This window comes from Erythrolamprus reginae, chromosome 10 (genome assembly GCF_031021105.1).
Source record: "Erythrolamprus reginae isolate rEryReg1 chromosome 10, rEryReg1.hap1, whole genome shotgun sequence".
NCBI lineage: Eukaryota > Metazoa > Chordata > Lepidosauria > Squamata > Dipsadidae > Erythrolamprus > Erythrolamprus reginae.
In genome coordinates this window covers 17,687,018-17,702,098 of record NC_091959.1, presented here as the reverse complement: position 1 = coordinate 17,702,098, position 15,081 = coordinate 17,687,018, and the positions used below count along the sequence as shown (strand labels likewise).

At 40.1% G+C, this 15,081-nt stretch overlaps 1 protein-coding gene across 4 annotated transcripts in view; it reads right to left on the bottom strand.

Annotated features, from left to right (window-relative positions):
• Positions 1 to 288: 288 nt before the first annotated feature.
• IQCH (IQ motif containing H) overlaps positions 289 to 15,081 on the bottom strand; it is a 127,186-nt gene continuing 112,393 nt past the window's right edge. For 2 of the 4 annotated variants that reach the window (XM_070763356.1, XM_070763359.1), the window contains 6 exons: positions 14,523 to 14,681; positions 6,959 to 7,084; positions 6,368 to 6,429; positions 5,646 to 5,754; positions 2,200 to 2,303; positions 289 to 1,014 (listed from right to left, as the gene is read on the bottom strand). In XM_070763356.1, the coding sequence (XP_070619457.1) occupies position 1,014; positions 2,200 to 2,303; positions 5,646 to 5,754; positions 6,368 to 6,429; positions 6,959 to 7,084; positions 14,523 to 14,681 (561 nt within the window). In that variant the 3' untranslated portion in view covers positions 289 to 1,013. Of the gene's footprint in view, positions 1,015 to 2,199; positions 2,304 to 5,645; positions 5,755 to 5,834; positions 5,885 to 6,367; positions 6,430 to 6,958; positions 7,085 to 14,522; positions 14,682 to 15,081 lie in introns of those variants that run through there. The other 2 variants (XM_070763357.1, XM_070763358.1) reach the window with 2 other exon arrangements.

Here is a 15,081-nt window from a genome sequence, read left to right as displayed (position 1 = left end):
CTGATTGAAGAACAAGAAACAGGGCAAATGGTGCTAACAATGGGAAAGATCTATTCTTTTTTTTTAAGTGTAATTAAGAATAGGCAGTAACTTCAGCAGTTTGCTGGTAATGCCCATGAATTTAGAATGGGAATCTCAAAAATAGACTCTGCGGTATTCACACACACCTTTAGCCTGATTACTGAATTAAGCCATTGCCTGAGCTTGCATAATTCCTTAGATCATAAATACTGAAGCACCCGGGCCCACAAAACACACGAGATCATTAAACAAAACTAGCCAAGTTTAGTATATTGTGCAGGCATTAATTTAATTAACTTAGTTAAGCATGTTGTCTGAACTCAGTCACTGCAAGGAACAGGTTTCCCTAAATTTGGATAATGGGTTTTAAATTTTGTTCAGCAGGATTGCTTCCGAGCAAATGTGCTTGCATTTTGTTTGTGTAACAGAACAACTCCCAGAAATTTGTGAAGTATGAAACTATTCATAATGTAATCTGGTATAGAATATAAAATCCTTTTGTGACTGTTCCTCTAATTTCCTCCAGTTCTTATGGATTATTGACATTGAAAATGGATTGGGATATGACTCCTTCAACCCAATAGATCTTCTGAGTAGGTCATCCAATGAAATGCACAAAAATGTCTCCTTTTCCATGCAACAATTGAATTTTAGGCACATCCCTTTTAAGGAAAAAAAAACAATTAAAAATGCTTAGAAATGAGTAGTGTCTTAATTCCAAAATTGGGAAAACATTTCTTCGCCAATATAAATGCATTGCATTTTATTGGAGGAATAAATACTCCTCTAAAGTGCACAAAGGAAATTGAATCTAATATTAACAGTTTTTAAAATATGGGTCACTACTAAGATCTACTTAGCTTCCCTAAATGTGGTTTTCAAAAAACCCCAAAACAGTTTCAGATTGACAACTGTAAAAGTGGAAAGCTTCAAAAGATGAAGAGTTTGAACGTGCATGGCGAGAATCTCAAGGTGTGAAGAGTGTATTTTAATCTGCGGGAAGACAAAAAAAATCTTAAAACAAATCAACGTTCAAGTATTTTTTTCTTCCAAAACAATTAATCACTTTCAATAATTAGTGTTACTTTACCCTAAAAGAGAGAGGTGTAAATTTCATATTTAGGTTTCTTTGCAAGAGGTTTAGTCTTCTGAGCTTTCTGACTGGTACTCTCCCCCAGAATGTGTGCTATGGGCTCTTTTATGTGTCATTTTCATGTGGTGTTCTGGTGAAGCCACACCCAATCAGACACCGCATAAATACAATGTATAATATAACTCATAGCATATGTTCTGCTAGACAGAGGTTCCCTGAAGATGAGCTCCAGCATTAGACCTAAGGCTTGGTAGACTTCTGCTCTTACCAGCTTGCAAGCTCTTTCATTGTTACTCTCTGCCAAGAATGTTTTACAAACCCTGTCTTTGTAGGGTTTTTTAAAATTCTCTACTTGCTCCGAATGTTTCTTTCCAGCCCTATCCAGGTGTTAACAATGTTCCCAGCTCTTACTGGCTTGCAAGCTCTTTCATTGTTACTCTCTGCAAAGAATGTTTTCCAAACCCCAAGTCTTTGCAGGGATTTCCCCCCCCCCCATTGGTCTAACTTGCTCCAAATGTTTCTTTCCAGCCCTAATCAGGTGCTAACGATGTTCCCAGCTCTTACCGGCTTGCATGCTCTTTCATTGTTACTCTCTACAAAGAATGTTTTCCAAGCCCTAAGTCTTTGCAGGGTTTTTTCCATTGCTATACATGCTCTGAATGTTTCTTTCCAGGTGCTAATGATGTTCCCAGCTCTTATTAGCTTGCAAGCTCTTTCATTGTTACTCTCTCCGAATAAAGTTTTTTTTAAAGCCCTAGCCAGGGGATAAAATAATGTGCTAGCTAAGGACGCTAGCCAGATGAATACCTGGTAAGCAGATTATTTTGCCTATTTTCCTCCCCAAAAACTAAGGTGCATCTTATACTCCGAAAAATACGGTTAGTAGAAAAATTAGGGACCCCCTCTGGTGGGAAGGTAACAGTATTCCGCGAGCCTTTAGTAATGCTAGCTACATAACCACGAAGATGTTTTCTGAGAGTGATGGCTCTTCGGCTTTGAAATGGACATGAGTCAGGAATGATTGGCACATTTATGCAAGGGGAACCTTTACTTTTACTATGAATAGAGACAGAAGGTTTACTCACTATTTTCTGGATGATTTTGCTTTCGAGGCCTCCTTTTCTTCTTCAAATTTTAACTTGTTCTGTTCTGTAACCCCCAAGATCCTCTCAATATCTTGAATGGCTCCCTAGAAAGAGGGGGAAATGCTGCAGATGAGGCCCAGAGCTTTCCCCATCCGGCTTCCGACTCACATTTGCACTTCTGGACTGACCACAACGGGCATTCACCTAGGGCTGTGTTGACGGAAGATGAAAGCTAAAGCCAAGGAAACTGCATCCCATTCCTGGTGGTGCAAAATCCTGATTTGTGGACTTCACTTCCCAGAATGCTCGGGAATGGCTTGGGAATTGTGGGAGTTGAACTCCACGAGTCTTAAAGGTTGCCAGGTTTGGAGCTCAGGATTTATGGTGTCATCCAAAGCTGTAGTTACCATCATCTGAAGGTTACAGCTGAGACTCATAACCAATGGCAAAGTTTTGGTAGAAGTCTTGGTTCCTAAAAACCCAAAATGGTGGCTTCACCATTTCTTAGGATCTTTGCAAAAATGTAATAGGTTTCCTGAAGGAGCAAATAACATCTTTTGATTTTTGGACTTGTTTCCATTTAGGAAGATTAGCTTCAACTTTCAGAATCCTACAGCCTTCCCAAAGAACTGAGTGTTGTGAGTGCTCTCATCCATCTCTGGTCATGATAGATTCTGAAGAGGATAAGCCAGGCCCATCTTGGTACCCTGGGCCAATGGTGTTGCCAGCTGATGACAGAGTGAGAGTGAGGGAGAAATAGACCTGGATGAAACTGAAGGTCCAGCAGAGGTGGCAGAGATGCCAATGACAGTAGAGTTTGACTTGGATGAAGAGGAAGATCAGGAGCCTTTGCTAGATGCCCTCTTTAGAAGATTAAGAAAGAGACAAGAATACTTGTATGGAAAAAGGAAGTAGTCTGTAGTTTGTAACTTTAGGGAATTGTTGACCACTTCCTATAGGTATTTAAGGGTGGCATATGGGCCATTCGGGGTGGAGTTACAACCTTTTGCAATGGAGTCAGATGATGTTTAAGGTATTAGCCAGGTTATGCTAGCCCCTATTATTTTCCTGCTACAATCCTTGGAATAAAAGTACTCTGTCTGCAGAGATGCTAGGAAGTTGTAGTAGTAAGTCTGTGAAATTGGAGACTTCTTATCACATGAAGGAATGCACTAGAAGCTTTGATCTTTGGCAGCAGCCTAGCCACAGAACTGATATCTTGCCAAGATTATCTCACATGCATGACTGGCTTGTAAAAATGAGACTTTATATATAAAAAGACTGACTTGAAACCATCAATGCGTGGATTCCTCCTTTGTTCGCAAGCTGCGTAGGCCTGGGATAGAACACTAAGCATGTGCAAGAATGAGATCAGAACATAGAAGCCATTGTGGAGGCCAAATCCACATAGTCAAAAGATGCTGCATCCCTTGTAGACACCTGTGTGTGTGTGTGTGTGTGTGTGTGTGTGTGTGTGTGTGAGTGAGTGCTCTTTGTGGTGCCTTCCCTGGGTTTGAGATGGACCACTGCTTTCTAGCTCATCACTCAAGATTGCTGCTGGACTTCCAGCGCCACCGTTTGCACCTTTGCAGTAGGAACCAAGCCATCACAGTGCAGTAGCACACAAAATACAATTCTTAACATTGACCGTGGCTAATACAGGTTGGAACTACAATTGATGGACTGCAGAAACTGGATTGGTTTTAGTCTAACAAAGAGAAGGACCAGGGATGCTATGACAATCTTTCAATATTTGAAATACAGAAGAGGGGATTGATCTGTTCTCCAAAGCACCTGAGAGCAGGACAGGACATACTTGGTGAAAGATTACTAAAGAGAGAGATCCAAATTTGAATTAAGGAGACATTTCCTGACAGTGAGAACAATTAATCGGTGGAATGGCTGGTCTCAGGAGCTGTGGGGCTCCATCTCTGGCTCAAAAAAATAAAGGGAAGACTTAAACAACACAATATAACTCCAAGGAAATCAAACTTCTGTGAAATCAAACTGTCCACTTAGGAAGCAACACTGATTGACAATCAATTTCACAGGCTGTTGTGCACATTCAACTTTGTACTGAAAAAAGTATTCAATGAGAATATTTCATTCATTCAGATCTAGGATGTATTATTTGAGTGTTCCCTTTATTTTTTTGAGCAGTATATATGAAACAAACAAGCAGTAAAATCAACAAACACATAAGTGAATATAACAACATATACACACATATATATGTATGAATAATTGTATAGAAAACATTCAACATGAATGTCAGCCATCCTGTTGAGCCTTGATTTCTACAGCCTATCAATAGCACACTGTAATATATGTAAATATATAGCTATCATTTACATTGGCATGCTTGTTAACTTATTTACTTTTGTTAGAATAATATGTTTATATTATCTTCAAATAGTTTTATTTTCTTATATTCATTCATTTACTATTTTATGTCAGTTCAACAACGATTCATTTATTCATCTTAAGCTGTAAGCTGAAAACCTTACAAGATTACATGTATCCACTCATTTTCTTCTGGGCCGTATGGAAAGGTAAACAATTGTTGTTCATTTTATGGTATCACTTTATATTCTGCAGTTGTTACAATTTTTGGTATTATTTTTGATTAAGCCAATTGTACCCTCTGCCCCAGGTTTTATAAAATTCCGTTTCATCTTTGTCTTGTAGTTCCAATGACATCTTAGTCAATTCTGCACATTCTAGTACTTTGTTAACAAAGTTTAGCAAGGATGGGGCTGATTCCAACCGTATTGTTCTATGTTCTATGTTGGCTGGAGCTGAGCTACAAGTGAATGGCCATTCACAAACACCAGCACTCCAGAGGTGCCTTCAACAGTAGAGCCCCCCCAGAGGCTGCCTAAGTAAGTCCTTGCTTTGATATAATATTTGCCATAATATTGGGAAGAAATGTATACAAGTACAAACCCTGGGCTTATAGCCATCATCCTTCCATAGCTATTGGAACATAAACAGCCCATTTATTTGCCTCCGCCTAATGGATGGGTTTTAATATTTCAAACATCTCAACCATTTCATTTGACGAATCAATAGGAGGAGTCTTTGGGGAGAAGAGCATTTTTTGCCTCTCCAATTAGTAAATCCAAGAGTGGATGTATGCAAAATGAAAATCTAATTTCCTCAGGACCTAGCCATTCACGCTAGAGGGGGTTGTGTTGTGTGTGTGTGTTTTAAACAAATATACCGATCGCTCTCAGCCCAAGCAAATTCATGCTCCCGTAACAAAACCCTTAAATTTAAATAACAGATTCGCCGGGAATCTCACAATATTGACCCGCAAGCTGTGAAATATGTACTGCTACGAGCAGAAGCGAGCATGGTTTAGCACTTGTTTATAATACAGCATAAGGTGTTTTCTGTCCTCGAACAGAAATTTAACGGGGATCGTTAGTTAATTAACACCTCACCTTAAAATTGGTCTCGCCATACATATTAGGTGCTGATAATTCTTGATAGATGATGAAGAGATGCTGAGCAAAGGTCATGAGGACCCCCTGGAGATGTTCTCCAATTGTTCTGTTAATGATATCCAAAGAAACGTCTTTGCCAATGATTCTATTCGCACGCTTAAAAACAATCGGCCTCTCATTTGGGCCTGTCAGACGGAGGGATTTAATGAATATTTTCAATCTCCGAAGGTGGCAATCTTCAGGGAGATACAAAAGACGAGGCTCCATTTTAACTTGTCAGTAAAAAGGATTTGTGTAATAAATATTTTTTATTAATCAAGTAATGGAGGAGGGCAAAAGCTTGAGTCATTTGAAACACCAGAGTCCTAAAGCATCTCAAATATGGGGTAGCGCTGGTGGTAACAAAAACCCAGCATTATTGACGGCAGGGCATGCTGTTGGGAACTTGGGGTTGCTCACAACCCCCCTAAAAACAAGAGTTCAGCCATTTCAGTGAGGCTTGGGCTGTGGCTACTCTTGAGGAATAGTTACTAGATAAACATATTTATTTTTTTCATCTGGCTTTTCTGACACAATTCTGTGCCTTAGCCATCAGGGTCTGTCAAGGAGCCATTCTCTCCAGGGTTGATTCTTTCAGAAAACTGGCAAAAAGCAGAGAGAAGGAATCTTAAACTACAGGACCATCAAGGACCAGCGATACTTTTCTCCTGGGAACTTACATCATTCCAAATGTGTTTCGTTTCTTGTCTTCAAACAAGATAAAAGCAGTTCCTTCTTTTAGCTGTCGAGAAGGATAACATGTTAAAGCTTTTTTTAAAAAAAACAGTGTCTGGAAATGCTAAACATACAATTTCCTAAAATCACGTACTAAGGTGCCAATGTGAGATGAAGTCATTTAAGAAAAAAAATTAATTTAAGAGCAAGCCAATTAAGATTTTCCACTTCCAGGCTTATATAAAAAGTCGATGGCCAAGTATTCAGTAAGAGAAAGCGTCTGTAAACAAAATATATTTGTAATTCCCCCCTCCTCTCCCCATCTCCCTCCAATTACAAAATATATTTGTAATTCCCTCCTCCTTTCTCTCCCTCCAAGACCTGAAATCAGGATTTCAATATCTGAACTCTATTAATAAATACACACAATCACAGGTTTCATCGAAATTGATCACAGGGGCAAAAACATGGAGATTATTTCCCCAAAGCAGTCAATGTGTGGTTCGTGCATTTTAGAGGTTTACCCTCTATTTCTTTCCCGACCTATTTTCCTATTGTTATTTCACTGAAATTGAAGCAGGAGGCGTCCTTCTTACCCGCACATCGTAGCCGATCCCGTGAGCCTTGCACATCTGGAGGAAAACGTTATAGTAAATGAAGGAAAGGTTGCCGTTCTTAATCGAACTGCTCATGAGAACGTAACGGCTGACCAGGGAAGAAGTCTGGCAAAGGAAAAAGGAGAAAAGAGTTAAGGCTGAGGAATTCCTGAGAGAGCTTTGAGACTGGAGTGCAGATTTATACAAGAGTAGCTAAATCTTAGAGCCTCCTGGCATATTTCTTCGTCGTCTTCTTCAAAGAAACAAATCTCAGCCTTTGCAACGACTCACTTGAACACAGATAAAGGAGGAGGATTAGTGCTGTAACTCAAGGAGGCAGCTCCATTCATTAAGTTCCGTTCACACATCTACCACCAGACTGCATAGTCTGATGGAGAGAGCAGTCCTGGGCAGCTTTCCCAACCTGGCGCCCTCCAGACCAGGACAGTTAAGGGGCGTACATAAGTGCACTGGTGCGCCTTTCATCCCCTGTCCAATTGTCTTTTCTTTCTCTCACTTATCATATATATTTTCTTTCTTTCATATATCCTCTCCTCTAAGTTCACTTTTACCCTTATATATATTACTACATGTCTATTTTTCTTCCTATGTATTTGTGTATTGGACAAATGAATAAATAAAAAATAAATAAAAAGTTTCCATTCCCACTGGAAGATTAAGGATTGTAAGAGTGGGAGACGAAGATCCAAAGGTCACAGAATTTGGAAAAGCTCTCTTACAAGGATATCATCCAGCCCTCAGTAGCCACACAGAGTTGCTCTCAATAGGGAGATAGGAGGCACCTGAATTTAATCAATAGTTTATTGATTACGATATGCAGAAGATACAATGCAGTTACTACAAAACCCAACAGGGCTTGAGTGTTGAGTGGCAAACTGAAATTCTCAGACGAGTAGCAGCATAATATAGAACAGATATTAAACCTCATTTTGTCCTACAAATCTGAAGTCAATATAAATACCCCGGGAAGCATTCATTAATTCATTAATTCATTAATTCATTAATTCATTAATTCATTAATTCATTAATTCATTAATTCATTAATTCATTAATTCATTAATTCATTAATTCATTAATTCATTAATTCATTAATTCATTAATTCATTAATTCATTAATTCATTAATTCATTAATTCATTCATTCATTCATTCATTCACTCATTCATTCATTCAATTTTTATGCCGCCCTTCTCCTTAGACTTAGGGCGGCTTACAACATGTTAGCAATAGCGCTTCTTAACAGAGCCAGCCTATTGCCCCCACAATCCGGGTCCTCATTTATGCCATTCATCACTTCATACGGAGGCTGAGATCTACTCAGTGTGAAAGCTACAAAGATCTAGCTTCCTGCGTGGAGAGATTCTGAACCCACTTCAGACATTTCAAAGGCCTCTCACATTCCCTGCCCCCCCCCATCACCCTGCAAGAAAATTTAGGCTACTTGGTGGGAATCCAAATCTTTTCACACCACACTGAACATCAGTCCAAAATGATAATAAACCCAAAGCTGCTTCATGGTTTAACTTTGAGCACTTTCTTGATGCGGTAATGGAAATAGGATCCAGAATAAACATATATACTGTAGTATATAAATCAAGGGTGAGAAGATTTCAGAATCCTGGGATTTACCAACTGGTATAAAAATCACAGAATTAAAGTACTGTATTCCAGCTCTCGGGATTCTTTGTTTAAAAAAGCAAATTACAGATATACTTGATTTACAATAATTTTTTCAGCAACCATTAAAAGAAAACAGTCACAGAAAACACACATTTAGCTTGGAGGAATGCCTAACTCACTTTCCTAGAAAAAACAGCAGGATCAGCAAAATGGTAGAAAGGCTTTAGGAAGGCTAGCGAGATGGACAAAAGTCACTTCTCCAGGCTGCCTTCTAAAAGGAATTGTAGCAGACCCACAACCACATATGAATGGGTTTGTAAAAGCATTGATATTTCACCAGTAGAATTTGCCATGGTTGACTTGCCCAGGCCAACTAGCCATGGGACAATTCAACACTTGATAAGTCAAAAGAGGGAGAAGTAGAATTGCGGCTCATCTCCCCAGGCTTGAGGACTTCTAACTTGAGAAGATTCAAAATCCAAAGCAAGACAAGATGTGCCACAATTCACTTGCCCCTTTCTTGAGTTACCCCATGTTGGATTGCAGCAAGTTCTCCTGTGCGTGAGTTGACCAGGATGAGTTGGATGCAGTGAGTTATCCTAAACCCCTTCACCACCGAAACTGCTGAGAACTTGTTTGAGAATGTAGAGCTCTGATACGTTTTTCTTATGTCTCAATGTTAAAATTGATCTTCAAGTTTCAGTCATACACATGCTTTCTCACCATGACTCAATCTGTATAGTCTGGAGGACAGAAGGAAAAGAGGGGACATGATCGAAACATTTAAATATGTTAAAGGGTTAAATAAGGGTCAGGAGGGAAGTGTTTTTAATAGGAAAGTGAACACAAGAACAAGGGGACACAATCTGAAGTTAGTTGGGGGAAAGATCAAAAGCAACGTGAGAAAATATTATTTCACTGAAAGATTAGTACATCCTTGGAACAAACTTCCAGCAGACGTGGTAGATAAATCCACAGTAACTGAATTTAAACATGCCTGGGATAAACATATATTCATTGTAAGATAAAATACAAGAAATAGTATAAGGGCAGACTAGATGGACCATGAGGTCTTTTTCTGCCGTCAGTCTTCTATGTTTCTATGTTTCTATGACTACTTCTATTTTTTCCTCCTCCTCTTTTCTTAAAAAAATGTCCTTGGGCAGAGATGGGCATTTTTCAAGGCCTAACAGTAACCCTGAGTAGGATAATGGTGGACATGGCAAGATTTTTGCTATTTTTCCTCTCCCAAGTATGGAAGGTTTTTGAAATAAATTCATAAATAACCTAGTGTGGCACGTCTATTTTGGGCTGCCAAACAATTTTTATTCCCAACACAAAATGGCAGGAAATTCTTATGCCAACCTTTGGAGTTTTATTGCTAATCCAGAGGGGACCCCGAGGGATGTAGGAAAGGCATGGGGGGGGGCACTAGCTGCCCACCGTTGTGCCATTGACTGGCTATAACAATGTCAAGAAGGCTAATAATACAATGTTTGCAAAAAACAGTGATAAGCAAAATTGTGTCTGATTCACAGAAATCGGGAAGTGGGGAGGACAGGGGGCTTCATCCATGCTAGCTGATGGCTGCCAAGTCATTTTGGTGATCATCCAGTACTGATCTCAACTTCAATGGGCGCACGCAGTGTTCAATATGTGCCATATGTAGAAAGGCAGTTAGGGAAGCTCCTTAGAATGAGTGTGTCTCGGAGCAGCTTTTGTTGATATTCCGTATTTCACTGGGATAATTTTATTATTTTATTTTATTTTTGCTATACAGTATTAGAAGAACTCTGAGAGTAAAGGGTTAGAGGGAGATTTTTAAGCTGGCCTTCCAAATTAGGGTTAAAACATATGAAGAACGGTTGCAGGAAATGGGCACGGCTAGTTTAATGAAAAGAAGGACCGGGGGAGACATGATAGCAGTGTTCCAATATCTCAGGGGTTGCCACAAAGGAGTCAACCTATTCACCAAAGTACATGAGGGTAGGGCAAGAAGCAATGGGTGGAAACTAAATAAGGAGAGAAGTAACTTAGAACTAAGAAGAAATTTCTTGACAGTCAGTTAGAACAATTAATCAGTGGAACAGCTTGCCTCCAGAGGTGGTGAATGCTCCAACATTGGAAATTTTTAAGATGATGTTGGATAACCATTTGTCTGAAATAATAATAATAATAATAATAATAATAATAATAATAATTATTATTATTATTATTATTATTATTATTATTATTATTTATTAGATTTGTATGCTGCCCCTCTCCGAAGATTTGGGATGGCTCACAACAATAGTGAACAATGTAAACAAATCCAATACTTAAAAACTATCTAAAAACCCTTATCATTAAAATAACAACACAACTCAATCAAACCTACATAAACCATATTAGCAAGGGGATACATCAGTTACCCCATGCCTGGCGACATAGGTGGGTTTTCAGTAACTTACAAAAGGCGAGGAGGGTGGGGGTGGTTCTAATATCCAGGGGGAGTTGATTCCAGAGGGCTGGGGGCCGCCACAGAGAAGGCTCTTCTCCTGGGGCCCGCCAGATGACATTGTTTAGTTGACGGGACCCGGAGAAGTCCAACTCTGTGGGACCTAATCGTCCGCTGGGATTCGTGCAGCAGAAGACAGTCCCGGAGGTATTCTGGTCCAATGCCATGTAGGGCTTTATAGGTCATTACCAACAATTTGAACTGTGACCGGAAACTAATCGGCAGCCAATGCATCAATGATATAGGGTTTCCTGCCTAAGCAGGGGGTTGGACTAGAAGACCTCCAAGGTCCCTTCCAACTCTTGTTATTATTCTATTCTAAATATTCTAATTCTATAATAATAATAATAATAATAATAATAATAATAATAATAATAATTTATTAGATGTGTATGCCGCCCCTCTCCGAAGACTTGGGGCAGCTCACAACAATAATAAAAACAATATTATAGTAGAACAAATCTAATATTAAAAAACATATAAAACCCTATCATTATTTAAAAAACCAAACAACACATTCATACCAAACATAAAACAAAGTATAATGGAAAGATATTGTGGATATGAAGTCCAACCTTTGATCACCTCACCCCAAATCTCATTCTCAAGTGTTATTTGGGGCATGAGACTGCTAGCCAGGGTGGCAACCACTTCCCTCCCGCACTCATGCTCACGCATGCACTATTATGTGTTCTGTCTGGGTCCCCCCAGACACCAACACCAACCACAAAGAGTATCCAGACACACTGGTAAAAAGCAAAGGCAGTTTATATACTGGAAAGCCAACACAGGTAACAAAATCTGTTCTTACAGACAGGAACACGATGAAGCTTCACAGAGGTTTCACGAATAAAACAGGATTCTTGCTGGCAAAAACAACGCTGGAGATAATAAAACCCACGCCTCCCCCAAGTCTTTCAGCCTTCTAGGCCACAAGCCAAGATCAGAGACGCCAAGAATCGAAGCAAGGTCACAGGACTCCCAGTTGATAACTCTCCACAAGACTGTAAGGGCGGGCCTGCTTTTTCAACCCTGCTGAGGAGAACCACACCCAAACCCAGCTGTTGCCAATTCAGGGATGGAAATACCTTTCTAATTGGCCCCTTCTTTGAGCCACACGTCTCTGCCTCATGTCTATTATAGCCTGTGCGTCTTCATCCAATGAATCCAGGCTACTAGCTGGGGAGAGCCCCCCCCCCCCCGGGGGGTCTCAGGCTGCTCTCCCTCCTCCTCTTCCTGACTTTCCTCTCCCCCGTCTGCCTGGTCCTCCCCCTCCTGGTCACTGTCCTCCTCCTCTGAGCATGGATCCGGCAGAGCTCCAGCCGGTCCCTGAGGAGCCTCAGGCTGAATCACAACATTATGAGACAGGCAAGCAGGCACAGGGGAGGGGGGGGCTGGCTGCCTGTCCAAGTGGCCGCCTTCTCTCTGGGACCAGAGAGCTCAAAAAGAGGCTCCCAGAACAGGTACTCAAAGTTTTGAGAAATGCATTCCTGGCAAAAAAAAAAACGGCAGCAAATAAAACAAACGAATGCCTGATAAAATAATCCAAATCGCAGTTTAATAAGCGTAAATCCAAACGTAGCAGCAATAACACCGAACCATTGTTTAAACGTAGGCATCGGCCTGATGAGGTGCTTATTTCAGCTACAAAGCAGACAAACACATGCATAATGAACTGCGGGATGAATTATTAATGCCTTGCTTATTTAGCCTCATCTGTCTCAAAGATAATGTATCCTAAGTATAATGAGTGATTGGTTTTCTACATAATTACAGTAGCGGCAGTATCTAGGAAATTTGCTCTGGCAAAGGAGATTTCTAAAAATAAAAACCATCACTCTCGTACTCGGTCGCCGCTCCGTTTTGTCAAAATCAAAGCGAGCCGCCCAGTGAACACGTAATAAATTTGCGGGGACAGAAGCATTATTAACATCATAATTTCATATAAAGTGTTTTTACTTAATCATTCATTATAGATCATGCACTGTAAAAAGATTTGTCTCTGTTTGTTTATGCCAGTTCTTTAAAATATCTGATGTGCTGGGATCCCCGGTTTTATCCCAAACGCTTGGCTGAACGGAGAAGGGAACGGAGAGGTAGAATTAGTGTGTTGAGCAGGTCAAAAGTGACCAAAAAATGCATTAATCTGCAATTATTTTTATTTAAAGGATTGTCTCTTCTTATCTCATTTATCTTTTCTTCCTTTCAAATATGTTCACCTATACTTTTATATCTTTTCTTCTATTCTTTTCTTTACTTATATTATTACATATTTATTCTCTATTACATATCTATTCTCAATACATAATGTGTATTATGTATTGGACTAACTAACTAACTAACTAACTAAATAAATAAATAAATAAACTCACTTGTACTCCTCTTACCCCACGTAGTAGCTTGAGGAGAATAGACCAAAAGGTTATCAAACCTGACATTTTGGGGAATGCACAAAACCTGGCTATAAAGCCATTGTCCCATACAGCGGCTACGGAAAGTCTACACACCTGTGCTTAAAATGCCAGATTTTTGAGATGTAAAAAAAAAAAAAAAAAAAAAAATCAGACCAAGATAAATCACTCCAGAATTCTTTCTTCACATTTAACATAACATCTAAAGGCTGCAATTCAACTGGAAAATAACCTGAAATCTTTTTTGGGGAAAATAAAAAATAAAAAAATTGCAATAACCTGGGTGCCTGAAGATGTACATATCAAATGTCGGGGAAATCAGGAAATTCAGGAAGTAGTAGTAGTAGTAGTAGTAGTAGTAGTAGTAGTAGTAGTAGTTGTTGTTATTATTATTATTATTATTATTTCTATGCCTTACAACATATAAAAAACAGTAAGTTACAATGAAAATCAAACCAATTAAATTAAAAATTACATAACTATTAAAATTCCTAGCTATATTAAAACCAATCGCACCCATTGGTACAGCAACCATACAATTATTCGTTGGCCAGGGGCTAAGATCTAACCGGCCCAAGTTCAAATGGGTATAAAGAATTATTGCAAGCTTAAGTTCTCTACAAGAATCTGAACTACTAACAGCCGAGGGAAATTCGTGGGAGTTAAGAATAGAAAGGAATTCAAGGTCGGCTCCACTTTGATCCCTTGTGGGCACACAGGGACTCATGACTGATAACGCATCTGACCCCTCCCTGAAGCTCAGATTGGTGAACTGATGGGGGCCACATTCTTCTGTCCCCAGTGCAATGGGGTGATGGTACAGGAGAACATCAAACAATGGGGAACCAATGCCATTTAGGCCAAGGCTCTCCGAACTTGGCAATGTTAAGCCTGGCAGAGTTCAACTCTCAGCATTCTGGGAGTTGAAGTCCTCGAGGCTTAAAGTTGCCAAGGTTGGAGACCCCTGGTTTAGGCCACAAACTGCTTATTTGTTTCTTCATTTGAGTATCACTTACGGCTCGGGTATGTTTCTTCTTCACAGGTGGCTTCTTTGAAGGAAGATGAACCTGGAAGCGACTTGACGCGAAGTCGATGGTCCCCTCCGTCATGTAGAGCGCAACCTGAGTCATGGCCAAATGGTCGCTGTAGCGCAGATCTAAGTCTACGGCCCAAACCTTGGAGAGTGAAAGAGAGAAGGTAAGGTAGGTGTCAACCCTGAAGTTGGCCGAACTGCGACCCCTTTCCTTCTAGTTTTCTCTAGGGAGGTTTTTCTCCCCATTGCTTCAGCCTGGAGCAAAGGGGTCAGGGAGGGAGGAGGGTGTAGAGAGAGCTGGGCTGGTGTAGCTTAAATAAAATTATTTCTCCTAGGAATCAAGGACGTTGGTGCAGGTGTTCAAGAGGTGGAGACTGAGGTCACCTAACAACTGGACTGTATGCTGATTGGACCATGTGACTAGAGACTCTGGAGGGAAGTTTATTTTTAACTGGGTGCATAACGTGAGGTGGGCTGCTAACGGTGACATGTGCTCGCCCCCGTGGCTCTGAGTGCTAGCGGAGTCCAATGCAATTATGCCA